Below are 27,887 nucleotides of genomic sequence, written 5' to 3'. Positions count from 1 at the left end.
GAAAATTTAGGAAGAGGAGGGAATCAGGAAAAGGGAATTAAGGGTGAGGAAGTAAGAGGAAGCTATCTGGCGGTTACAGAAACTGATGCTCTCTACTTCTGCATGAGGCCGGCTACTCCAAAAATGCGTCTGCGCTTCCTGCACTAAGTGTGCAGTCAACAGCAAAAGTGTTGGGCTCTTTTACTAGGTCTTCCCCGCCCTCCTCCCCGGGCACACACACACCCGATGGACAGGAGGGCTGGCACACAGACGAAATCCCAATGGAAATGGGGGACTGGAAGGCATAGTTTACAGGTATAATTTCAGACAGAAACACTACGTATCAATTTTACCAAACAGTGAAATCAAAAGAATACAAAAGACAAGTTAGGGATGTTTGCAAGCAAAACCAACATGAAGGCACACTTCAGCCGCACGTGAGCCAGCGTTGTCCACGGCCCCGTCCAGAAGACGCTCACTCATTGGCTGATTTCTCCATCACTTCTGTGGGGAAGACAGGCTCCGGGAGCTCGGGTGGCTCACCGGACACGGTAGCCTTTTCAGCTTCCTCATCCAAGGGAAAAAACGTATGCTCTTCATTGAAACCTATTAAACAACAATAGCAATGAAGTTCACAGTCCAATCCAGTGGCACCAAGTGTGCCGTTACTTGTCGTGACGTAAAGGAGACCACCTTCAGAACTGCCCAGAGGGGCCCCACCACCATTAGAAAAGACCCTGGGACTATTTAAAACCGGGCCTCACTTTAGTTACATATTAACTGTGCAATACGCTTGGTCAATTTGTGTGGTACGCTTCTGGAACACTTGGTGTACGGTGGACTTCGGGCAGAAGCTTAGCCGAAAAGGACCAGAGGAAGAAGCGGAACTAGAGGAGAGACCAGCCCTCTGTGTGAATGCCAACCATCGCCAGCTGGCTATTCCAGCACAGACAACTGCAGACTTCATTCCAGTCCGATCCATACGGGCAGTGACAGGGTGTTAACGGTCGAGCTTGTACCGGATTCCTACTTGTTCTCAGAGGGGAGATTTGTTGTTCCCGTTTCTGGTCCCCTTACCATTTATTGACTGCCATCAATGTGGTGTACTGACCACAGGCCAATGACAGGAATTCTCCTTACAGGCACACCTCAGAGATTCTGCCGGTGTGGCCCTGGACCGCCACAGGAAAGCAAGTCAAATGAGTTTTTTGCTTTTCCAGTGCGTATGAAAGTTATGTTTATACCATAGTTGGTTAAGAGCACAGTAGCATTATGTCTAAAAAAAAAAAAAAAAGACAAAACCAATGTACATACTTTAAAAATAGTGTATTTCTAAAAGCTGCTCATCATCATCTGAGCTCTCCGGGTCAGTCAGCAGATCACAGATCCTCATAAGAAGTATAATAATGAGAAGGTTTGAAATGTTGCAAGAATTAGTAAAACCTGACACAGACGTGAAGTGAGCAGATGCTGTTGGAAAAATGGTGTGGACAGACCTGCTTGATGCAAACCTTCATTCTATAAAAAACCGCAGTGTCTGGGAAGCACAGTGAAGCCAAATGCAATAAAATGAGGCATGCCTGTAATCTGCTAATCCGGTCCAGACTGTTCGGGGGGGTGGGCACTGTCCCTGAGGGAGGGGCCGGGCTTCTGGTCACTAGGATCCTTTCTGATGCCCTGAAGCAGCTGTTTCTCTTGTGGGGAAGTCTGGCTGGAGATGTGAGGGGTCATTTAGGACTCAAAGGTTTCCACGAGGCAGGATGACATAAAACAGCCAGGTAGGAATAATCATATGTGGATCACTTGATCTACAAAATCAACAATATGATTTTACCTCTCTGAAAAAACCAACCCTGTGTTACACATACAACAACACACACTAATTTCTGACCGCCCTTACACACCTCAGAAAGAGTCTCTCCGTTAACATTTTTATTTCTTGTGAAGCCTAGGGTGTGTTTGAAGGTCATTACATATGTTAAGCATGACACATTTATCATTACAATTTCCATCGGCTTCTCTATTTTTTCTTTTTTTTTTTAAATGTTTTATTTATTTCTGAGAGAGTGAGATAGCGTGAACAGGGGAGGGTCAGAGAGAGAGGGAGACACAGAATATGAAACAGGCTCCAGGCTCCGAGCTAGCTGTCAGCACAGAGCCCGAGACACGGGGCTCGAACCCACGAGTTGTGAGATCATGACCTGAGCCGAAGTCGGATGCTTAACCAACTGAGCCACCCAGGCGCCCCTCGGCCTCTCTATTTTTTCAATGCACATTTTGAGGCACAACACAGGACTGCTTCCTTGCTGTCATATCCAGTAACTGGTTTCTGTACAGTACCTTCCGGGATACATTTCTCATTGAAGAGGTTTCATTTAGAGCATCCAAGAAAATTTCACACTTGGCCAATACTACTTAAACAACACAAACTTTTTTCCAGCCTATCGACCCATTTATTCTAGACTGAAATGCAAACTATTTTTCGAATTACAACAACAATAACTTGGTCTATTTACGCACCTCTCTGTGCGAGGCGCCTACTTCTGACCCTCCCAGTAACATGATGGGTAGAGCTGGGTATCCGGGGTGTTTTCTCTCCAAGCAGCCAATACTTACAAGGTCCTCCTGTCCACGCAAATCTGCAGAAGTTTTACCTCGTAAATGATTGCCTCGGTTCTCTTGGGATTGTAGCCTTTCCAAAGTCTGACAAACTTAACATGCTGTCTACTCGTTTGAAGTAAAAGGAGTTGTTCCCAAGAACCGCCGGGAAAACATCTGCCTTTAACTTGCAGGTTCTGTGCAGTGAGACCTTAACTATAATTTGGACCATAACAAAAGGTAGGATTGGAGCTTCCAATCAATTAATCCTATTGAAAAGCACCATGCAGCTTATTCATGGAGAAGAAGGGCGAGAGTTTTAAACATTCAGGTAAATAGATAATCCATTAAGAAAACAATGCACATTGTGGTAAATGCCACCCCGGTGTTGTCAGCACTTAGTTCTAGTCTTTGGATCCCCCGCCCTCCTGCGGAGGGCCTCCTCTTCCCCCTCCCCCAAACTTTGTTCTCTTATTCATGGCGAAGTGCAAACAAAGCAGGAAAGCAGCACGTACCCAGTGCTCCGTTCTGGACAAGTTCTTCCTCTATAGTTAGCAGACGGTTGTACTTAGTCACCCGTTCGCCTCGAGAAAGACCTCCCAACTTGATAAACCGGACACCGAGTCCAACGGCCTGGAGGGGGTGAGGGTGGGGGACAAAATTTATTTTAGACGAGAAGTCGCATGTTGCTAAAGTGTGAACCGTCCTTGAGGGAGAAAGGGCGCTGACGCCATGGGCTGTTAGGGTTTTCCTCATAACTCAGTATTTTATCTTTATGCAGCTAAGCGTGGCCCGCTTTCAAACGGACAGTGTCAAACGGTAAAGAGCGTGACTATACATCAGGTGCTTTGCTAGTCATGTGAGCATGCTGATTTTGTCTAAGAACGTTCTGGCCTTTCCCACTTCATTTTAGGCAGTAAGATTGCAAGGGCACACCCCTGCCATTTTCGTGCGCTCCTCATTTTCCCAGGACCTCCATTTTTCTTCTTTTTAGAAGTTCAAAGATTAGCTCTTTGCAAAAGGCAGCTGTCTGGAGGAAGCAAGTCTATTTCATAAAAGGTTACATGACTTTCTCTGCCAAAGACTGCATTTCTCTGAAATACCAATTCGTGATAAAAAGCAGTGTTGTGGCAATTCTGCAGTTGACCAGCTTTTAGCACTTACCAGATCGACAAGGCTGTCATCTGAAGATTCTCCTTCTGTGCTTCCAAAGACAGCGATGTGCTGCTTACCTGTAAGCAGAGGAATTCTTTTCAGATTTAGATGGTATAGAAACAATGTGTGTGTGTGTGTGTGTGTGTGTGTGTGTGTGTGTGTGTGTGTACATGTATATATACATATATATATGAGCCCCCAGAACCAAAATTTAAAATTTGCTAGAGATTCGAGATGCTTGGGTGGCTGTCATTTAAGTATCCGACTTTGGCTCAGGTCGTGATCTCACGGTTCGTGAGTTCGAGCCCTGCAGCCCTGCATCAGGCTCTGTGCTGACATCTCAGAGTTTGGAGCCTGCTTTGGATTCTTTGTCTCCCTCTCTCACTGTTCCTCTCCCCCTCCCCCTCCCTCTCTCTCAAAAGTAAATAAAGATTAAAAAATTTTTTTAATTGCTAGAGATTTAAAACTTTCCTGTGAAGAGTCAATGATTTGACCAGCAGAGAATTCTGACCTAAACATTTGTATTTTTATTGCCTTAGTTTTTTTTTTTTTGAGAGAGAGAGAGAGAGAGAGAGAGAGAGAGAGAATATGCATGCAGGGGGGAGGGGCAAAGGGAGAAGAAGGGAGGGGCAGAGGGGAGCCCAACATTGGACTTGATCTCAGGTGAAATCATGACCTGATCTGAAATCAAGAGTAACACACTCAACCGACTGAGCCACCCAGGGGTCCCTTATTACCCTAGTTTTGTCTGTTTAATCCCTTTCTGGCATCTCAGGTGCCAGATACTACATGAATGCCACATGTCATCAAAGTTAAGATGCCATAAACGTATAAAATGCCTTTATAACGACTAAAGGGGGAAAATGCTCAGATTGATACATTTCAAAGACCACCACTGTAAAACACGATTCCATTTTGTCCATGTTCAGTGTAGAAAGGTGTGCATCTTTGAGACAAAATCTGCAGTAAGTACAAAGGCGTCACTGGCGAGATGATGTGCCTCACTGGATTTCACAGTTTATCGTGTAGAATATTATTCAAAGGGGCCTGTCACTTTGGATGTTTATTTACGAACAGAACAGTGTGGCTGGTGCTTAATCATTTGAGGATCTCAGAGCCCTTGAAATGTGCTGGTCTTCAAAGAGCCAGGATTCTTCCTCCAGAGACTGATTGTGTCTTAGAGGCAGGACCTGGAGCAGCGATCCGACTGGAAGTGAATGACAGGATGCCCGCTGAGAGGGAGGCCCCGGAAAGGCCAGGGCTGGGGGGCTCCCATCACCTCCTGCGGGACAGCCCTGCCTGGGCCCTAGACTGGCCCCCTGCAGGACAGGGACTCTGCACATTCCGTTCCAGTCTCTGGCACCAGCCCAGGTCCCTGGCTGCCAGTCCGGCTCTGAGTCCTGCCCGGCCTTCTGCCTAGTTCCTGAGGCCCACTCGTGTTTCAGGCACTGTGTGTAAGAGAACGAGACTCCTGTGCACTCACGGGAGTTTACAGTCTGGGGCATGGCAGCGGGGAGGGTACTAGATCTTAAATAACTGAACAAGTAATTGTGGCCAGTAGTATAAAGAGAAAGCACAGGATGCTACGAGAAAGGTTCAGAGCAACCAGGTAGGGGTAGGCGAAGCCAGGAAAGGCCTATATATCTGAAAAGGTTTCCGTTAAGGAAAGAAGACCCGGAGGATCAGGAGTTGTTAGCTGTGTCAGCGGTACAGGGCAAAGCACTCTAAGCTGAAGGAACAGCATGTTCAAAGACCTCAAGGCAGTAAAGAGTTTGAAACTTGTGAGGAATTTAAAACACCAGTGTGGGGGCGCCTGGGTGGCTCAGTGGGTTGAGCATCCAATTCTTGATTTTGACTCAGGTCAAGATCTCACAGTTGTGAGGTCGAGCCCTGCTTTGGACTGTGTGCTGGGCGTGAAGCCTCCTTAAGATGCTTTCTCCCTCTCCCTCACTTGTGTACGAGTTCTCTCTCTCTCTCTCTCTCTTTCTCTCTCTCTGAAAAAACTTAGAAGACACCAGTGTGGACACGTGGGATCACTGACGTGTGTAGGAGGCCGACAGGACATTGTGCTTAGCCACACCTGTGTGGTAGCCCTCACGAAAGGGGTGACCTCCTAGACTGGGGCTGTCCTTGGGACACAGTGACTGAAGTGACTCAGTAAGCTTAGCTGCATTTTGTCTTCCAGCATCAAAGCTCTCGCAGATGGCTGGAAATTTGTTTTTCTTCCAAGATGAATTCCATGCTTTTTATTAACTGACAAACTGTAGTTTCGGCTCCTTGTGCAACCGAGTTAAGTTCATTGTGAGCCTTTTCAGATCCATACTTTTACTCACTGTCAAGAAGATTGGTGATTTCCACCAAGTCAGACACTGTAGTTTGATTGGTATGTTTTATGATCAGCCCGCTGGATTTGGGGGTGCCGATGGTACCATTCTCTAGAAGTTTAGAAATGCTTTTGGATGCAGTTCCTGCAATTATGTAACATCTGGAACCAAGAGCATTATAGAGGCTGTCCCACTGCTCAGAGTCCTAGGTAAATATTTAAGAATTGACCGTTACAATGTATAAGCATAATCACAAAATAACAGGAATCTTACAGCACATAATCAAAGTTAAATATCTTCCTGAGATCCACAAAACCATTTTCTGTTGTTTCTGCAGTGGCTGAATGGTGCCTGCATCACAGCCACACACATTCACAAGCTTCATGGAACAGAAACTTCAAGTGATTAAATCTGAGCCTAAATATCTAGCCAATAAAATATTTAACACATTAAATGCTCCTCATTGATAGCCCTTCACACCCAGGCTGCTCCTACCCACCATATTATCCATGACATACTAATGACTGGTTGGCCAGCTGTCACTGTTATATCCGGTGAACAGACAACTGAAGGAAATGAGCCTGCGAGGGCCTTAGGCTCTCATTCTCAACATCCTTATTTTTCATTGGTGAGACCATCACATGAAACGAAGTACCAGATTCTGCCCTGCCCCATGAGAACACCAAATGGGCAGTCTTTCCCATTAAAACCGGCTGAGGTCAGAGCCCCAGGACAAGCCCTGGGAGTCGGGGCTCCGTCAGTGCAGGGTTGCAGCACAGGTGGTGACGGGTGTGATGGCTGGGAGAGGCGCTGGGCCACCAAGTGAGAGCAGCCACAATCCTCACTCCCCAAATTTAAGTAATTCATTATCTCAGGGTATCTGTTTAGTATGTCTAATGGTTCTCCAATTCATAACATGAACAACCCTCATCAGGGTCAGTAGTTAGAACAGATCCCAAAGCCTCCCTATCTGAAACCATTTGAAAAATATGGCTTTGTGGGGCACCTGGGTGGCTCAGTCAGCTGAGCATCCAACTCTTGATTTGGGCTCAGGTCATGATCTCACAGCTCGTGAGATGGAGCCCTGCATCAGTCTCTGTGCTATCAGCTTGGGACTCTCTCTCCCTTTCTCTCTCGCCCTCCACTAATCATGCATTCTCTCTCCCTTTCTCAAAATAAATATTTAAAAAGAAAAAAAAGTACAGATTTGTGGCTTTGGTGCACGGTGGTGAGTGGATATAGGTTACAAACGTTTACCCCAGAGTCCTGTTGCCGGGAGCACCTAGCAATGGTGATGAGCCTCCTGACGCAGCGGCTAGCACAGCAGCTCACCCACCAAGGCTTAGGCGGCCTGTAAATGCACGCTGCCCCAAAAGTGCTTGGGGCTGGCTTGTTTCCTGCTGCAGACAGGCACACCCCTACGCAAGTGTGTTTCTGCTATGCATGTGCTTAGTACGTGCCTTTCCTCCTGTGTGCTGAAACAACTCGACCCCAGCCCAGATTGCAGTATTTCAAATACCAATCCAAAAGAATGAGCGTTTGCTCTGTGTGGATATAAAATTCGAGTTGAATCCTGTTACCTCCTTCCTGAAAGGGTCGATCAAGGCGATAATTGAAGGGAACCGGTTGATCAGATCCACATACAGGTCCACCATCTCGGCTGTGTTCTTGTATGTTCCCATCATCACTTCATACTTCCCTCTACTCTGAGAAGTGTACAGGCAATAACAAAGCACAGAGAAAGGGTGAATTCCTCGAATGTTAAAGGTGGGATTCCCATTTGCATTTACTCATTGCATATAAAAGGTTATAAACGTTCTTTTCAGGCTGCACAGCCATTAGAAATCTGTGCATCTTAAATATCTGTTAAATATTAGCCTGGGGAAATCGAGTCACCATTCCCCTTCGTGCCTTGTGCAGCTCGGACCCATGACTTCAGATGAAGCCTTCTGCACAAAAGACCAAGTACACAGAAGGAGGGGGATCATTTCTTAACTTAGGTTTGTGAGGTGGTGCCAGCCACCTGGCTGCTTGCGTGGATGGGCGATGCCATAAATTTGTAAAACAGGATAACGCACTCACCAGAACCCACCGTCTTTCCACTCACAGTAAACAAATAGCTTGTTTCCTCTACGGTGGACACCCTAATATTTGAAAGCAGGGCAATTCTGAGATACTAATGGCCACTATGAAATGTGAAGTGACCCGTGTGAAGGCATCGCCTCCTCAGGTAGCATGCAAATTCCAGCAGGAGCACTGCGGTCCTAAAAGCAGAGTTCCAGTTCAACCCCATTCATTTGAAGTCTGGAAAGCCCCTGAGTCACCAACTAAACAGGGTTGAAGTGTAATCTCTCTGTAAAACATAGCACTGACTTCCAGGTCTATGTTCAGAGATGGCACCAGGGAGATATTTAGGCACTGGGGAGGAGGTAGAACAGAACAGAATAACTTTGGTTTGCTAATGCCTTCTTGTTACTGCTCCTAATGGAATGGGTTCTACTGGAATTAGAAGTCCTTAATTGAAAGGGTTTTATTCTTTTTTTTTTTCAGATTAAAAAGCAGCAAGAACTTTTAGTTCTTTACAGCAAAGCTTTGAAAAATCTTGTCAGTAAAGAAAAGTTAATGACTTTTTTAAAAGTTTATTTTCATTTATTTTGAAAGAGAGAGAGTGTGTGTGCAAGAGCGTGCATGCACACATGTGAGTTGGCGGGGGGGGGGGGCGCAGGGAGAGAGAGAAAATCCCAAGGAGGCTCCACAGTGTCAGCACAGAGCCCAACAAGGGGCTTGAACCCACGAACCATGAGACCATGACCTGAGCCAAAACCAAGAGTTGGACACTTAACTGACTGGGCCACCCAGGTGCCGCAGAAAAGCTAATGGCTTTCAACTAACATTGTAAGACTTATCTGATAATCAAGCTAATACATTTTAGTGAATATAAGCAAAAAACACCCATTCTAGCTAGCACTAGCAGTCAGTATATTCATGGGTCTTGGTATACGTTGCTGATGAAAACATGCAATTATTTCTTGTAATAGTATGCCTAGGAACCAATCATTATGTGGAGAATAGGAAATTACATTAAACATTCCTTCATGCCCTTAGCATCTTTAGAAAACTTAAAAGGACTCAGAAGTCAGCTGAGAGTTGGGGTTTTCATATACTGTTCAAATTATCCTTTGAAGTTTAAAGAATTGCAAGTTCAAGCAGAATTCTTTTTGGTCATTTTCCCTGAATTTGACATTAATTACCAAATCATCACAAATGTATAAGACAGACAACTTTTAACAGTGTTCCTAACATGCTAGTTTCCCAAGTTTAAAGGTTAAATGGGGGCGTGTTAACCCTGAGGAAGTGAGGACTGAAGCTTTTTAAAATTTTTTTAATTTTTAATTTATTTCTGAGAGAGAGAGACAGGGTGTGAGCAGGGCAGGGTCAGAGTGAGAGGGAGACACAGAATCCAAAGCAGGCTCCAGGCTCTGAGCTGTCAGCAGAGCCCACACAAGGCTCGAACTCACAAGCAGGGAGATCATGACCTGAGCTGAAGTCGGACTCTTAACCGACTGAGCCACCCAGGCGCCCCAGCAGCTTTTTAAAAATGAACCTGATTTCCATTCTTTTAAAAAGAATTGCCTCTGTGTGGTGTGGTCTCTGGGTGAAGTTTCATCGCAAAAGCTCTGTCCTAACCCCGCCTGTGGATGACACGGTGATGGGCTTAAGTGGATAAAAATACATTCACCATAAATGTCAATAACTTGCAAATATTTTTATATTTAAAAAGTGGGTCACGGGGGTACCTGGGTGGCTCGCTCAGTCAGGTAAGTGTCCAAGTCTTGGTTTGGGGTCAGGTTCATGATCTCATGGTTATGAGTTCAAGCCCCACCGTGGGCTCTGCACTAACAGGGCGGAACCTGCTTGGAATTCTCTCTCTCCTTCTCTCTCTGCCCCTTCCCCACTCTTGCTCTTTCTCAAAATAAATAAATAAACAAAATAAAAAGTGAGTCACAGCAGAAACCCTGAGAACCTCTTGTCCAGAAGGGCTTACCAAGCCAGAGTTACAATGGGTTCCCTTTGCAGGCTTGACAAATGCAGCCCCGACCAATGAAATGAGTGAGCTCGGTAGGGCATACCAGCTTCTTAAATTAGTTTTCAATGGCTCTCACAATTGCAATGTAAGCAGCCCATTTTAGGAATTTTTGTTACAGAATTTCTATCTGTAATGATTTTGCTGTTTTCTGTTAATTTTTAAAAATTATAGGGGCACCTCAGGGACTGGGTCAGTGAAGCGTCTGATTTCAGCTCAGGTCATGATCTCACGGTTCATGAGTTCGAGCCCTGCGTCAGGCTGTGGGCTGACAGCCCAGAGCCTGGAGCCTGTTTGGGTTTCTGTGTCTCCCTCTGTCTCTACCCCTCCCCTGCTCACACTCTTTCTCTGTGTCTCTGTCTCTTTCTCTCAAAAATAAATAAACATTAAAAATATTTTTTAATTATATGGTTATAGTATTCTCTGGTCATTAGCTAACTTGGCTTTCTCAACTTGGCAATTATGTTTGGACCCTTCACACAATATTACTAAAAACAACAGGATCCGTTTTGGAAAATATTCAGATAGCTCTTGTTCTGAGTTCTAATTTTAAAATACTGGGACCAGGGGCGCCTGGGTGGCTTAGTCGGTTAAGCGTCCGACTTTCGCTTAGGTCATGATCTCGCGGTTCGTGGTTTCGAGCCCCGCGTCGGGCTCTGTGCTGACTGCCAGCTCAGAGCCTGGAGCCTATTTCAGAGTCTGTGTATCCCTCTGTCTCTGACCCTCCCCTGCTCATGCTGTCTCTCTCTCTCTCTCTCCTAGAAATAAATAAAACATTTAATAAAATAAACTAAAATAAAATAAAAATACTGGGACCCAACAAAAAGTAAGTGTTCGGGAGCAGAAACTTACATAGTCTATCAGCTCGTGTGCAGCACAGTTGATGGCCACATGCAGATTGGTCCCCAAATCCAGCCCCAGGTTCGCACAGATGCCTTCGATTAGGAGCAGTGGCTGCTCTATGGCGTCGTAACTAATGGTTAAACAGCCAAGATGGGACATCCTGGCAGTGATGGGCTGCTGTAAGACACAAAGCAAATGATGCATGTAAATTTAGCACAGGGAGGTTCTTGGAGCCTCCTGGTTACAAACTGGGCGTTGTTTATAACCAGACTCAGCTTTCTAAACAGGTCTCTGTGTCTCTGCTAATGGCACATCCAGGTCCCTGTCATCTCTGCGTGACCTTCTGGTGTTTGATTGCCCAAAGAACCTGGGGTAATTTTCTTACCCCAAGGTATCAAGCTTGACCCAGGAATATACTTCTCTCTTTGGTGTGCCCGTGTAATCTCTTTATCAGCTCTTTCAACTGCACATGGGCTGACCTCAGCTGCAACCACCAACGTGGTGAATTTCCAGGCGGTCTCTGTAAACGTCTGTCCTGCCTGTCCCAAACTCTGTCCTTCTCCATCTGTTTCCAAACCCGCTCTTTCCTGGGTTCCATCTTCCTTTGGAAGAATAGAAGTGTTAAAGATGGAACCCTCCTTCAGGAAATGTTTTATGAGAAAAAAGAGTAAAGAACTCCAATAAAATGCAGAGCTGAGGATGGATTTCAGTGGAAGAAGGTTGGGGACCCAAAGCAGCCCAAGGAAAATCATGCATTTCTATTGCAAGGTCAGCCCTGATGTGCCTTATCACATATTGCCACTATACAATTATAACATAGTTGAAGCAGTATCAGTAATCCTGAAGGGTGTGTGTGTGTGTGTGTGCGCATGCGCGTGTGCACGTGCATGCCAAACTCAAGAGCAAACTCAAGTGTGTGCGTGAACCTTGGTGTAACTATGCCATTTCTCTGATGATAACACTAGTTAATTACAAGAACCCTCCAACATTTTTAATGTCAGTGAGAGGAACCTTTTATTTGGCCACGGAAGAGTTGGGGAAATTTCTGTATATCGATTGGGGAGTTTTGTTAGAGTCTTCTAAAGTACAAAAGTATCACTCATTTAGGGCTTAGTTACCACTTATTAAAAGCCAGCTACCATTCTAAATACTTTATATAAATACGTTTACTCTTTATATTAGCCCACAAAGCAGGTACTATTATTATCCCATTTTATAGAGAGGTAAGTAACTTGGAACAGATTTTAATCCAGGAGGTTTAGCTCCAGAGTTCATGCTTCCACTGGTATGGCTGCCTCTCTAGAATCAACCATTTCAGCTGCTTCTAACAGAAAAAAAAAAAGTAGTAAAGCTCATCACAGAAAGGGCTGATCCTGGTGTGGGCTTCTCAGAACACAGAGGACAACCTGCTGGCCCGGGGGAAGCAGCCCTGACACTGGGTCGTCCTGTTCATCATCGCCTGGCGCTCCTGCAAGGCCCGACTTCAGAGTGTTGTGTTCATCCCAACAGATACAAGTGTCAAGTACTTAACTTTCTGGTGTATTTTTTCCTACATTTCTCTTCTCCCAATTTCAGGAGGGATTTAATTTTCCATTTTTAGGAGCCCATGTGAGCAACTATCAGCATTTGTACGATCTTTGGGGTCCCTATCAGTGACTGACTATAGTGTGGAAAGCTCAGGCATGGGACAGGTGTGTGCCAGAGCATCCACAATCATCAAAGTCATCGGCTGCTCGAGGTCAGAGGGCTTCCTGAGGCCCTTGCAGCCACCCTGGCCAATTTTGACAGGAGCTGTTTGTCTGACGTCACTGACAAAAATCTGAGCTGTCGTAACGCTTCTCCTGGACACGGTGCTCTGGTGACTTTTCGGGACCCAAGGGAAGAAACGGCTCTCTTTTTGTGCCTTTTGTTTCTCTCTCACTTGGGAGGGGTAAGATAAAGATCAAAAACCTTTCCCATGTGCTTTTTAGCTAGTTATCAGGAAGTGCCTTCCTCGGCATTTCACCTATCAGGTTTCAAATAAAATCCTGTTACTCAGAAATGCTTTTCCACACCCTCTGAGGGTCCCACAGTCCGTGGCCAGAGAGGTGGGGCAGAGTGATCTCCCAGCTCTGGGCTCCGCTGCCTTCCCACCCTTGGAGGGGGAGCACCGTGTTGTTCCCATTCGTGTCAGCCCTGGTCTTGGAGCACGGTGACTGGGAGAGGAGCACAGGCAGAGAGTATGTAAATGAATTGTGCCATACTGAAGAGTGCTCAGGAAATACATACACTTACTTGACTTCTTTTGCCTCCATTATGCCCTTTTTTGGTCTCTGTTTTTGCAGGAGGGGGCTGGGGGACAGAAGATACAGATAAATCACTTGCAATGATCAGGTCTTGTGGCCTGTCCACTGCTCTGGGGCCTCACTGGTCACACTGTGAATCACATACGTGCACGTACTTGCACACGCACACACACACACACACACGCACACACACAGGCCTTACCAGCCCATCCTTATTTTGATAACCTCCAAGCTGTTTCTCAAATTCAGGTGCACGTACCCTTTTGTTCATCTTTACATTGTACCTCCGATCATTACAGATGGGGTGTGTGTATATAACATATCTGTGCATTTCTACTCAGATAAATATGGTATTATTCACTCATATGAAATCCCCTCCTTGCCCTTAAGGAGAAACACCACTGTGGGATTTGCTTTTAGATTGTTTTGAATGTTGTTTAGGTATAAAGCCTTTCTCCTGCAGGGTGGACTTGACTTTTGGAAACAGCCAAAGGTCATTAACTCTGATGAGCCTGGTATGTGTAATGTCATCTGAGATTAAAAGCAAAGAGACTTTCTAAAGATTATTGGTGATTTTTAGTCCCCACAATGTAGGGCGTTGACAGAGTTTGGGAGCCAGGATTCAGCCTTTAAAGGATGCACTTTAATGCCCAGGACTCACTGGCTCTGTAAACTGGGGCATGTTTGTTAAAAATCAGCATGGTTCACACCCGAGTATATGCAAATACAGGATACCCTGCTTCTTTTTTTCACAATGGTGTCAGCTGAACTTTCTATCCCCTGGTAAAAATACCACGCTTGGGAAGCAAACTGATGTGCGAGGCAGGAGATGTACACTGGTGAACAAGACAAACACTGGCACAACTAGTGACTCATGTATATGGCTGCCTGTCACCATCTGGCTTCTGCGGCTCCCCTTTCGAGAGCTGCCTGGCCAAAGGCTCCTGTTTGCCCAACACCAGGATCCTAAGCAGACACAACAGTCTGACTTAACCATTACACTAAACTGCCTCGCACATCCTAAGGGCCAAATCCTTTCTTTGCAAATCCCAAGGAATGATCTTAGCATAGAGCCAGCTGATGAGACTGTTAAAGGCCATCAGAAATTGGATCCTGACGATGAGGGAATGTAGAAGCTTGGCTCCTATGGGAAACCCAAGGCAAATTAAGACACTTTACACATCAATAACAATAACACTGAGTTAATTTCATAATGAACCATAATTTGTATACTAGAAGGTGTTAGCATCAGCAATCACATACCATAGGTCCTCTTTACATACCATTTCCATTGTCCTGTTAATATGTTTCTGAATTTCTAGAAGCATCTCCACACCCTGTAAGTAGAATAACCATGATCTTCCACAACTGGAGTCTAGAAATTTTAAATATAAAAACTTACACCACACCCTGGCTATTTCTAACTAAATATTTGTAGGGTCATGGTATCCTGGTTCAGTAGACCAGATAAGGTCTACAAAATCAGAAGATTAAATATGAACCTTCAGTGCTCAATTTTTAGTGGGTTGAAAATGACCGAGACTTGGGGCGCCTGGGTGGCTTAGTCGGTTGAGCGTCCGACTTTCACTTAGGTCATGATCTCGCGGTTCGAGGGTTCGAGCCCCGCATCGGGCTCTGTGCTGACTGCCAGCTCAGAGCCTGGAGCCTGTTTCGGTCTGTGACTCCCTCTCTCTGACCCTCCCCTGCTCACGCTGTCTCTCTCTCTCTCTCCTAGAAAATAAATTAAAGAAACATAAAAAAAAATGACCGAGACTCTTCTCACGGTCCTTTCTCCATTGTTCAGAATGGACTGGTTTGCTTGGTTGGATCAAGTGGATTTCATTTTCTTTCAGTCTTGTGACCAACTTTTTTCAGTACGTGTCACAGGTCATAGACTGTGCATCAAGGGATTCTGCACGATAGTGTTTGAATTCGTATAAAGCCACTGTCACATAAAAAGCCGAAAAGATATTCTAATGATTGTGGGACCTGCGTGCGAAGACAAATACAGAACCGCATGGCACCCCAGATGTTAACTGCAGGGAAGATTCCAGTGCCAGTATCTGAACATGGTCTGCTGGATGGTGAGTCAGCGATGGAGTCTTGGGTTCCACCATCAATACGTTGGGAGATAACGGTTATTCTCATAAAAAACAGAATTCTTTATCATGAAGAAATTAGCTTGAGGAGTTTTAAAAAACGATTTTCACTAGCTTGGATAAAAAATATCACTCAGTGTATTCCCAGAGGGGATGGAATGTCCTGTACCCTTTTTCTGAAAACATCTGCTATAGAACATGAACACGGGTTCCTCCCAATGCCTAACTGGCAGAATATTTCATGAAGATGTAAAGAGGCGTATTGGCTCATTCAGGCCAGGGCGGAACAAAACAGACGCTAGCGCACCACTGAGTAGAAAGATGCAACGTAGGTTTCCTTCTGTAAACATGCACCAAATCTCTCTTTTGTGCCAAGCAGTGTGCTTGGCCCCGGAGCTCTTACTGAACAGAACTGGCCACTAGGAAAATGCCAGCTTCCTCTTGCTGCCGCCACAGTGCATCGGCCAATAGATAAAGATGCCTCGACTCCCCCAAATAACAGCCTTCCAGCACTATCACGGCCTGCCGGGTCACTCACCCAGGGCTTCTTGCGAACTCACAGGCACACGTCAGTGCTGATAGGAACCAGAAATCAAAGGTGGCCTAAATGTGCCCCCCCCATTTGTTTTGATATCTTGCTTTCTTCCCACGTCCCTGATTTCCTAAAGTATTCTTTTCTCATTTTTAAAATTAACTCTCTCTCGGTGTCATAAACCTTGGGGACCTATACTAGAGATTCATCAATGATAGAATATATATGTTTTAGAAAAAGTAGTGTGAGATACTATAAAGTACTTGTTTAGCAGTTAATCCTGGATGGGGTATACAAATCACTTCTTTCATTAAATTCAGCTTCCCAGGTGATGACTTCCCGCAGCTGACCAGGGATACCATTAGCAAAGGCAGGGTTAGCCTTGTTGGCTGCTCCTGAAATAGGGAAGAGCAAGGAAAACAAGAAACATGGTCCATTGGTATTGCGACACTCCTGGGTCCTTGGAATAGAACAGATCTAACCTGAGGGTTACATACTCACCTGGGGGCGCTTCAGGAGCGCAAGATTTATGTAGAGGGGGCTATTGCCCAGCATGGCACTGGTTTTGGCCACAGCTAGTGACACAGCCCCGATGGCCATGCTACCACTGAGTACAGGTTCAACGGGTTCTGGAGGCAAAATAGGCTTCTCTAGAAGAGTATCTATCCTCCCTGGGGAGAAAAACAGCAATAAAAGATTCCTTCCGGGGAAGTTTGACTATGATGAAACTATCTGTTTTTAATGTTTTACTTACAGATGTGAAGGCCCCACACAAAGAAAGGGGGAAAACTGAGGCTAGATAGAAGATGCTCTCCACCCAAGCCCCCAAGAAGTTTCTGTGTGATGTTCAAATACTCTGTAGCCATGGATTTTGCCGCTCTAGGGAATGTTAAGACATTCAGTATCAACTCCCTCAACAATTGTATGGAGTAGATACTATGACCCCCACATTCACATATAAGTAAACTAGGGCTTAGGTTAAAAGATTGGCCCAATATCTAATAGAAAGTGAATAAAGAGGATCTGGACAGTCTTTGGATTCTAAGTCCTTTGCTTTCTACACCTGTCATAGCTCCTCGGTACCCAGCTTTCTACCGAACGTCTCTTCATGAGCATGTATCTAACTGGTTACCTTTCTGGCCAACCCCAAACAGATGCCTTGTTATATGAGAAATGGCATCCAGATCCAGCCATCCACCCTCACCCATATTTTGCCCTCACTTGGTTCCAGTGAGCCAGCCTGATCAGGTGCTATGCCATCCATTGTAAATCGCTAGTGACCTTCCTGTCCTTCCCCCCAGCTGCTGGCCTGGCTCACATAGGTAAGATAAGTGGACTAAGGTATTTAAGTGCAGAGTACCTAGTAAATGTTTAGCAAATTACTGTCCCCTCCTACTTTGTCCCTTCTCTTACATTCCAAGTTCTGTCAGTCAACAGCGACCGCCAAATGAACACCCATTGCTGATCTCTACCTCTAATTCAGCACTGGCCATCTCCCTGTCCCAAGAGGTTGGTTTCATATGATTCTTTTGCCTTGGGTGACTCTCCTTCCCTCTCTGGGCCTCACAATCTGAATCTGGGAATGAAGAAACCATGTCTCCACATTCTCTTTGACACCCTCCTGGTTCTGGTGCTTTCTTCTCCAAGGGGATCCACATTTATGGGGTGTTTACTTTGTGCGTTTGCATCATGCTAGGCACTGATGGTGCTCCACTGAATGAGGCATGATTCATGCCCCCAAGAGCATGCTGGAAAGACATAAAACTCTGTTTACAATACTAGCAGCCCTGACGGGGCTGAAGTTCACAATATGTTGGAAAGCCTGGAAAAAAGGGCCATGATAACTTTGATGATTTGCTTTAAAATAGGAAAGACTTTACCCCCAAAGTTTTCTTTATATGTTATTAATAGGACTGAGAAAATGGTGGTTAACCGTATCGGAGGATATTGCTAATCTTTAACATATGGAGTGACTTTCTGATGAGCTCATGGATATTTTACAGGGCAGGTAAGGGTCCCCCACACCACGCCCCTCTTCCCCATCCCCAGCTTCGCCACTGTTTGGTGCACTTCATTTGGTAAGCGCTCACCACCAGAGAAAGAAGTATTTTTTCCTTACAAAGAAAACAAGGTGAGGTAAAACCACCTAAGATGCCCAACATCGTAGCTTCAAGCAAGGAAGTCACACGCAGGATGGATGGTACCTGGTGGGGGGCCCAGCCTAGGTCTGCAGCAGAAAGACTGTGCTTAGAAAGGCAGTCAGAGCATCAGCCTTTCTTCCTCACATAGTGGTTATTGAAGGTTCTGTAATAGGAGCCACTGACCTTGCTTCTGTCCCTTTTTTTTTGCTGGGGGTGGAGGCGGCAGCGGTGGTGGGGGTGGAGGTGAAGGGGTGGACACTGTTTGGTCTTCTAGGGCCTTTTCCAGCTCTCTTCTCTCCTTATCTTCTTGTACTTTATTTTCAAAGAATGTCCTTGACAGCAAGAAAACATGGCTTTACAATGAAGATCACTCATAATTTGGGCCATGTTTTAGTGCTGACCTCTATTCAATATGTTTCAATAATTAACTCTGCTTTTTAGCCACTTAGAAGCAGATTGCCTTCACTTTCCAAGGACCCGAAGTGATGATGCTATTACAAACCTGTGTTGAAGAGCTGAAATTAATTTTGGCCTGGAAATAAATGTTTGCAGATTATAGGTGCTCATTTTAAAAATTATTTGGGCCTATTTGTTTATATATTTAAGGTAAAAATTGAAGACATAATTTGATTAAAGGCTACTGAATTTTCTTTTTGAGAAGCATGAGTCAAGAATAGACAGTGAAATACGTAGCGTAATGGGCAGGACTTCATTTTCTTTTTTGGTGGGAGGAGAAGTTAAGATGAACAGTTTTAAAGGGGGAGGCTCAGCTCCCCAGAATAAGAAGAGGCTCAAAGCTTCCACGGGAAAAGAAAAAAGTCAACAAAGAACAAAGACTCGGGAATTAGAATTACGTTCCACTTATTAATTATCCAGATGTTCGTGGGACTGAGAGAAATTGCTTTTAAATGAGATCTATACTCAGGTAAAGTGTGAACCAGGAGGGAAAAGTGCTAGCATCTACATATATGTCAGAACTCAAAAACTTTCCATCCCACAAACGTTTTCTCATCCTTGCTTTTAAAGAGTATATAGTCCAGCAAGTCGAGAAAGAAGAAGATAGGGGGTCGAGAAAGTAGGTGTACAACAGAGATGTCCTACAGCATCTCTGTGGTGGGCAAGAGGGGAACGAGGACAGATGGATGGCTTGGGGAGAAAAATTCCAGGAGAAAAGAAATGTAATAGGATAGAAGGTATGAGAAAAACTACATCGGAAAGAAAATGAAGAATATGATCATAGCAGATGAGGAGGAAAAATAACCCGGAAAACCAAAAAGCCATTGAAAACTTTTTTACAAAGGTTATGATCCCAACTCTGAAGCAAACTAAAATGTCATGTTATGTATAATTAAGCAAGGGGTGAAGTATAGAGAGAGATAGAATCCAGTTGACCTTTGTTTGGCTAAGAGGCTTGTGGCATTGGACCTCCACAAAAGGAGAGGTAATGCTAACCCTTCTTCGGTTGGGCATTGGACGATACTTACAGAGCCCCAGAAGACCCTTCCTTGGCTTTCACATGTTAGAGTCATGGGCAGAGCATGGAAGACCTGTCTGTGGTTGAGGGACAGACTATAAGCATCACCCACTGTGACATGTGAAAGGGTAGGAGACACTCAAAGATTGCGTATGAGATGGGGGGATGGACAGGACATCATTTGGATTCTTAATGCTTCCTGAGAAATTTCTACTGAAACTTTTACTGAATCCTTGGCATGGAAAGAGACTGAAAGGCCTTACATCGTCTCCCACAGGAAATCTTTAAAAACGAGGTTTTCAGAAGAAAAATAGTATTTTATGCTACATTTCGCTATTTTAGCACACGCTTCGTGATCAACTTGCTCACTGTACCCTCTAGATATGACAGACCCATATTCCTGGCAGGTGAAAGAAAAAGGAAAGGTATTTAAGGTAAAAATTGTACGGGACACATCCATTTGCAAGTGGAAGGTTTACCTGAGCACCTGGTCCACCTCCGCCTGGTTGGAGGGGTCTATGCCCTGAAGCTCCTCCGTGATGGTTTTGTTGACCCACTGCACAGCCGTGCTGACGGCCTCAGCCCGTTCCACTTCCTCTGCCGCAGCCAGCTCGGGTAAAGTGTTCTCGCGGACTTCAAAGTGTGTGGAGATCACCACTGAACATATGTTCTGAAAATAATATAAATGTGTTCTACATTTTCCCTACCTCTTGCAGAAAGGAAGAAATTGAATGTATCTAGCTTTTAATGTGCATGATATTTTATCACCAGTTTCAAAGGGAAAATGAGAATATATAATTTTCTTTGAGATATTTTTATAACTGTGGAAATAGTGTGGAACCCAACTTCCAGGAGCATTTAAAATTATTACCTTGTTAACATACACTTATAAAAACCTTACATTGAACTTCATTTTTATCACTACCTGTCCAATAAATAGCTAAAAGGATACAGATTTTAATGATAATTATTTTCTTCCCAAAGACTGTAGCAAAATTATTTCTAACAGATAGGTAGCAATGAACATGAATTATTAAAATTACTAAAATGAATTTGTCTTTATGTAGATCAGCCTATCTGATCAGTATATTATGAATCTATGTAAATCTATAAAAAACATTATGAATGTATAAACATACTTGTAGATTTATAAAACTCACTAACTTAATAATGTCAGCATTTTAAAACTATTTTTGCCCCCTTTCTCCATCTTGGATCATCTTCAGGCCAGCATGTCACGTCTGTACCAATGTGACACTTAAATATAATAAAGCCATCATGCTTGATTGTACGGTTCATGCTTTATGTTTATAACTACCTACAAATTGTCCATGTGTGTATATTTCACCATTGCTGAACTTCAAAACATTAATTTTCTACAGTTTAGACAATAAATGCTAATAAATGCAGTGGATCCTGGACACGGTGAGGAATACATTTAAGCTGCTTCGTACCTTGGGGAAATTTTGAATGGTGCAGAATATTTCTACTTGCAAGGTTGGAAGCCCTAGTCCATCCAACACGTTTCTCCCCACTACTTTGCATATGGTAGGAGGTTTTGCAAGTTGAGAGAAGCAGTTTGCCTTCAACACACAAAGAAACAAAGATTACAACACCATAACTCATTTGTTTTTAAAAGGTCATTCACATTTACTCTAGTTTCTACTAAACCTCTCCCTGAGTGTGTTCCTCCTGCGGGGATTAGGCTCTGTGGGAACTGCGCTGCCCTCACGAGCTGAAATTTGGATTCACATGATGCCCAGTCTCTCGTACAGGGAGCAATTTGCTCTCTCTGTTTATTCATTCATTCATTTATTTATTCATGTATTTATTTATTTATTTATAATGTACATCCAAGTTAGTTGACATATAGTGTAATGATTTCAGGAATGGAATTTAATGATTCATCACTTACATACAACACCCAGTGCTCATCCCAACAAGTGCCTCCTTAATGCCCCTCGCCCATTTAGCCCATCCCCGCAGCCAACACCCCTCCAGCAACCCTCAGTGTGTTCTCTGTATTTAAGAGTCTCTTGTGGTTTGTCTCCATTTTTATATTATTTATGCTTCCCTTCCCTTATGTTCATCTATCTTGTGTCTTAAATTCCACATATGAGTGAAGTCATATGATATTTGTCTTTGACTGACTTATCTCACTTGGCATAACACACTCTAGTTCCATCCACATTGTTGCAAATGGCAAGATTTCATTCTCTTTGATCGCTGAGTAATATTCCATTACATATATATATATATATATATATACACATATATATATACACATACATATATACACACACACACACATACATACCATATCTGTATCCATTCATCAGTTGATATGCATTTGGGCTCTTTCCCTACTTTGGCTATTGTCAATAGCACTGCTATAAACATTGGGGTGCATGTGCCCCTTCAAAACAGCACACCTGTATCCTTTAGATATATACCTAGTAGTGGGTCATATACCTACTATATACATATACCTAATACACACACACACACACACACACACACATATATATATATTAGGATATGTTAGAATACCTACTATATACCTACTTATATATACCTAATATATATATATATATCCTAATATATACCTAATATATATATACACACACATATATAGGATATATATATGTAGGTATCTATATATCTATATCTAGGTAGGTATATAGTAGGATATATATCTAATTGTTGGGTCATAGGGTAGTTCTATTTTTAATTTTCTGAGGAACCTCTATATTGTTTTCCAGAGTGGCCGGACCAGTTTTCATTCCCGCCAGCAGTGCAAAAGGGTTCCTTTTTTTCTGCATCCTCACCAACATCTGTTGATGCTTGAGTTGTTAATTTTAGCCATTCTGATGGGTGTGAGGTGGTATCTCATTGTGATTTTGACTTCTATTTTCCTGATGATGAGTGATGTTGAACATTTTTTCATGTGCTTGTTAGCCATCAGATGTCTTCTTTGGAAAACTGTCTAATCATGTCTTTTGTCCATTTCTTCACTGGATTATTTGTTTTGGGGGGGGAGGTATGAGTTTGATAAGTTCTTTATAGATTTTGGGTACTAATCCTTTATCCGATATGTCATTTGCAAATATCTTCTCCCATTCTGTCAGTTGCCTTTTAGTTTTGCTGATTGTTTCCTTCCCTGTGCAACAGCTTTTTATCTTGATGAGGTCTCAATAGTTCATTTTTGCTTTTGTTTCCCTTGCCTCTGGAGACATGTTAAGAAGTTGCTGCGGCCAAGGTCAAAGAAGTTGTTGCCTGTTTTCTCCTCTAGGATTTTGATGGCTTCCTATCTTATGTTTAGGTCTTTCATCCATTTTGAGTTTATTGTTGTGTGTGGTGTAAGAAAGGGGTCCAGGTTCATTTCTCTGCATGTCGCTGCCCAGTTTTCCCAACCCCATTTGCTGAAGTTTTCCCAACACCATTTGCTGAAGAGACTGTCTTATTCCATTGGATATTCTTTCCTGCTTTGTTAAAGATTAGGTGGCCATATATTTGTGGGTCCATTTCTGGGTTTTCTACTGTGTTCCATTGATTTGAGCGTCTGTTTTTATGCCAGTACCATACAGTCTTGATGATTTCAGCTTTGTAATACATCCTGAAGTCTGGAATTGTGATGCCTCCAGCTTTGTTTTTTTGTTTTTTTGTTTTTTTTTTTCCAGGAGTCGGTTTAGGACTGTTTATTCTAGATCTGTGAAGAATGCTGATGTTATTTTGATAGGGACTGCTGTTCTCTTTTGAACTCTCAGCAGAAACTCACATACATTTCTTTCTTTCCTTTTTTAAAAATAAAGCATGAAGTTATTTTTAAGCAAAATGAAGCATCATTTGAACTTTTAAAAAAGGAAAACGCGTCTTTTATTCTTATACTTAAAAGTCAGTTTTAAGTGATATAAACCCACAATATAATTTTAGAAGTCAAATAAACTCTATTTTAAAGAACAGTATCTAACAAAATGTAAAACTTTTGAAAGCATTTACAACATATATTTATAGTTTTTTTTAAAATAATATATCATTGCTTTGGCCACTGTTTTAAGTGCTTTACCCACATTATTTGTGCCTTATAACAACCCTATGGGATTATCTCCACTCTATACATGAGGAAACTGAATACATAGAGATTAAATATTTTCCCCAAGATTTCAAAATGACTACCTGAGCTGAGATTCACATCTAGGCAAGCTAACTCCAGAATCCACTTCAATTGCTATCAATTGATGGGGGAGAGAGAGAAGGGCACAAAGGCTACATTAAAATGCACAGCATTTTAGGAAGAAAAATAAGCATGAGGAATGTGGTTATTTTCCCTATTTTTATGTCAGGAATATGGGGTCCACCCTAACTTTGGCCATTCCAGAGGCAGATAATCTTCCATCTGCCATGTTGGCTTCCATTTCTGTTTTGGTGACGGTGCCTCAGAGTGACATATGAATGTACATGCAAATTTAAGGGAGGAGAAAACAAACAAAAAATAACTCAGGATTGGAGTCTTAGCCTTATTAATTAACACTGAAATAAAGAGATTTATTTTAATGAGATGACTCTAGCTACCCAATGGAGGAGAAGAGCTGTTTGAAAATTATTACTTAGTTTCTCCAAAGAGACTCCTCTTTTGGGAAGCTCAAAACAACTCTGTAAGGTAAATTGTATCCTCTCCATTCCACAGATGAACAAACTGAATTCCAGAGAAATAAATTGTACAAGGTAAAATGACCAACGTTTTAATTATTTACTGCTTAGTAACAGACTACTCCAAAACTTAGTGGCTGAAGCCATTTATTCACCCAGGACTCTACCAATCTGGCCTGGGTTCAATTGGGTAATTCTTTTGGGTGGTCTTGCCTGGGGTCTCCTATTCAGACTCAGTCATCTAGAAGCTTGACTGGGTCCAGAGTATCCAAGATGATTTAACCCACGCGTCTAGTGCCTCAACAAGGATGCTTAGCACATCCTAGGGGGTGGCTGGGCATGTCTTTCTCATAGGATACCTTGGAAGTGTTACGTCACTGAGCCTATCTACCTGATCTCTTTCTCCAGCAGAGTAATTCTACTTCCTGGCAGGATGATAACGGCTCCAAGAGGGAGTGTTCCAGTAACACAGCCTCAATATGGCAGCACTTACCATGTCTTTCCATCATGCTTAATCAAAGCAAGTCACATGGCCAAGTCCATGCGGGAGAGATTTACGTAAGACCAGTCACACTGGCAAGTATGGTTCATTGGGGAACATCAATATAATAGTCTACTACAGCTACTAAGTGGCAGGGCTAAGAATCAAATCAGATCTTCAGTCAGATCTTCAAGCAGATCAGATCAATCCTAAACTCTTTCAATCATAAATTCTAGGTTGAGGGACCAAATAGTATTGTATTGCTGTTGCCCATAAGGATCTTCCTCATTACTTCAATTCCTCTAGTATGTAACAGAAGCAGAGAAGAAATGGCATTGGAGCTTGAACATTGGGGAATGAGTAGTATTTCAACTGGCAGACAAGGGGGAGAAGTCAAGGGCAGATACTTCAGGTAGAGGGACTAGGATAAGCCATGGGGAGGGAAGTGAGGAACTTCAGGCTTTAGGAAATAGTAATGAGCCACAGGGGGTTTCTGAGCAAGAGAATGGTGATCAGATTTAGGATGAGGAACGCTGCTCTGGGGGCACCTGGCTGGCTCAGTTGGTGCAGTGTGCGACTCTTGATCTTGGGGTTGTGAGTTTGAGCCCCACGTTGGATGTAGTAGAGATGACTTAAAAATAAAAAGTAATTTTTTTAAAAAAGGAGCAATGGTCTGGCAGCACGACTCAGGCTGGACTTGATGGAGAGACTAGATGAAAATAAGGACGGCCAAAACTAGGGCAGTGGCAAAATGAAAAGGACTTTTTGCCAGTCCAATTCTTGAACATCCTTTCAAAATCCAAGCAAAATTTTCTTAGATGCTACAGCCAGCCTACTGGCATCTTCCCTAACCCTAAACTCCTTTGACAGGCATGCAGTGATGCGTCCCTTAGTCTAGCACACAATCATATATCACCTTATCTAGTACTCCAATTATTTTATGTATCAGTGGCTTTTATCCCTAACCAGGGTATAAGCTCTCAGAGAGCTGTACAAACTAAAGTCCTAGCTGTTTAGTAGACTGGGAAGAACATTAACACCAAGGAACCAGAGTCCAAATCTCCAGTCTTAACTTTTGTATCAAGTAGCTGTGAGCCAAGAGCTTGGTGTCTTTGTGAAATGAAGAAGTTAGACTAGTTAACTTTCAAGAATTCCTCTAGCAAGAGATAGTGGAAAGAGAATGGAATTCAGAGTTGCATTCCTTCATCTGTGCCACATCAGAGCTTGAGTGTCCACTATGTACCATGGAATCGCTAGGTACTATGGACACAAACCTGGTTTGATTCAGTGCGGTCATTCACGGTGTCCCTTGGGAAAATCATCTCAATTCACTGGGCCACAGTTTCCTTATTTGTAAAAAAAACGGAAATCATAATTTTTTACCTTCCAGTGGTCCTAAAGATTAAGTGAAATAACCAATCACATAGCACAAGGAGTTCAGCACTGCCCTTCCCCAACATACAACTGTCACTTGGAGGCCATGACTGAGCAAAATAAACATTCATGGAACATCCTCCATACCGACTGCCTCAGCAAGATGGTTTTGAACCCTGTAAACACACGGTGCTTCTTTACTGCATTTACATACTCTGCTGTCATAGTGCTTCATCTCAGTGCAAACTCCTATCGGTTCCAACCACACTGCCTTCCAGAAGGTAGGTGTTGGCTAGTACTTAACAGGATCTAGAAGTGAGAAAACGCTTGCTTGTTTCAACTCCTCGTTGCTAAGGCGCCTGATATTGCGCTGGGCACAGGGACTAGTGAGGTGGTCGGAAAAGGCCCCTGCTTTCCACGGAGCTCGAAAGCCTACGGAGGGTCTCATTATGAGCAGGAAATGATTTAGGAACACTAAAGGACAATTAAGTCCGGGGGAAGCGGGCAAGACTGATGTCAACTTGGAGTCTGGGTAGGAGCTGTTCGGATGGGGTCGGGCACCCAGGAGGGGTGCACCCTGCAAGGTACATAGGCTTGGAATCAGAGTGACACTTGTAAGTAATGAGGAGCCGGCTGGGCATGAGGCCAGGGGGTCCGTGGTCAAACGGAGGCCGCTGCAGGCTGTCAACTGAGCTATGCGGTGTTAAGATCTGTGTTTAAAGAGAACTGGCAACCGGGCAGGCCAGCTCAGAAGCCTACCGGGCCTGAGCTGTCGCCCGAGCCACGAACGCGCCCGGACCCCGCTTTCCTCTGCTTCCCGTCCACCATTTTCTCGAGATTCCTCCAGCCCAGGTTTCCGCACCGCTTCTCCCTCCGGGGTCGCCTCCCCGCACGACCGCGGCTCTCAGGCCTGTGGCGGCGGCGCGCGTGCGCGACTCTGCGGCGCAGGCGCACGCCGTTGCCGCAGCGCGGGGCGGGGGGAGGGGGGCTGGAGGAAGAGGGTGTTTGTCCCAGGTCCTTACCAGGTGCCCGTAGACGTCGGCAGGCTGGAGGTGGAAGGTGGAGTTGAGCAGCTCTTCCAGCCTGCGCGGGACGTCGTTCTCCCGGTAGTACTCCATCGCCTGCTGCTTCAACTTCTGCAGCTCCCTAGTGGTCCCACAGCTGCGGCCGCCGCCTTCTTCCCCCATGGTAGGAGATTTGAGGCTACAGCCGGGGTTAGCCTGGGGGCCCGCGAGCGTCCCGTCCGTCGCTAGGCAACGCAGTGAGATCCCGACCCCAGATCTCGCGTGGCTTCTCGTCCGCGTTCCTGCCGCGGTCTTCGCGGCGCCAGGCTCCTCCGCGCTCCTCCCTCTTCCCCGTGAGGGATTGGGCCCCGGGGCCGGGGCTCCGCCGCTCCTGACGCTCGCGCGCCGCCGGCGTCGTTTTCCACCTCTTTCCCCGACACTCTTCCTGATGGGGAAAGAGTTCACCACCTCAGGAGATGATTTCTACGGACGCGTGGGAGCGTTAGTCCCGGCCGCCAGCGGGGGACCCGAGCCTCGAGCGGCGGCGCGCTGTGGTCCCCGCGCGGCCCTGGGACCCGGGTCCTCTTGGATCCCCCCACCCCCACCCCCTTGTCCATTGCGGTCAGTGAGCTCCTCCCAGGGAGGGTGTACCGTTCTAGCCCACTCCTGGGGAGAGGTAAATCCTCACTGCCAGTTCATTCATTCATTCGCCAGTATTTAGCCGCCCGCCCTGAGCCCAGCAGGGTTACCGGCCAGGCACACTGTGTTGCGTCGGAGAGAAGTAGGAGAGAACCGGATGCGCCATCCCCACCTTCCTACCCCCTGGCCCTCCCCTGGGAGATGAGTGAGGTGAAATCACTGGGA

General features: G+C 44.5%; 1 protein-coding gene across 1 annotated transcript; it reads right to left on the bottom strand.

Moving 5' to 3' along the window:
• Window positions 1–188: 188 nt before the first annotated feature.
• On the bottom strand, window positions 189–27,216 carry ENO4 (enolase 4). The gene is made up of 14 exons (XM_039237343.1): window positions 27,042–27,216; window positions 20,969–21,097; window positions 19,994–20,184; window positions 18,224–18,372; window positions 16,401–16,570; window positions 16,163–16,294; window positions 14,552–14,605; window positions 13,258–13,314; window positions 10,993–11,160; window positions 7,637–7,762; window positions 6,066–6,261; window positions 3,742–3,809; window positions 3,093–3,210; window positions 189–585 (listed from the first exon to the last, which is right to left on the bottom strand). Exons 1-14 carry the CDS (start codon window positions 27,204–27,206, stop codon window positions 455–457), a joined length of 1,854 nt encoding a protein of 617 aa, XP_039093274.1. The 5' UTR covers window positions 27,207–27,216; the 3' UTR covers window positions 189–454.
• Window positions 27,217–27,887: the final 671 nt, after the last annotated feature.

The sequence above is a fragment of the Hyaena hyaena genome, unplaced genomic scaffold, assembly GCF_003009895.1.
Source record: "Hyaena hyaena isolate Hyena2069 unplaced genomic scaffold, ASM300989v1 scaffold_124, whole genome shotgun sequence".
Classification (NCBI taxonomy): domain Eukaryota; kingdom Metazoa; phylum Chordata; class Mammalia; order Carnivora; family Hyaenidae; genus Hyaena; species Hyaena hyaena.
The sequence above is the reverse complement of the archived record's forward strand: the minus strand, read 5'-3'. Positions and strand labels throughout refer to the sequence as shown.

Excerpts from the sequence above, each read along its gene's own strand:
- ENO4 (XM_039237343.1), bottom strand. The coding sequence starts at position 27,206 with ATGGGGGAAGAAGGCGGCGGCCGCAGCTGTGGGACCACTAGGGAGCTG. Across the intron at positions 13,315-14,551 it reads TTAACAGGACAATGGAAATG|CCCCCTCCTGCAAAAACAGA; the intron begins GTATGTAAAGAG and ends TCTGTCCCCCAG. Across the intron at positions 7,763-10,992 it reads CACACGAGCTGATAGACTAT|AGTAGAGGGAAGTATGAAGT; the intron begins GTAAGTTTCTGC and ends TACACTTCTCAG.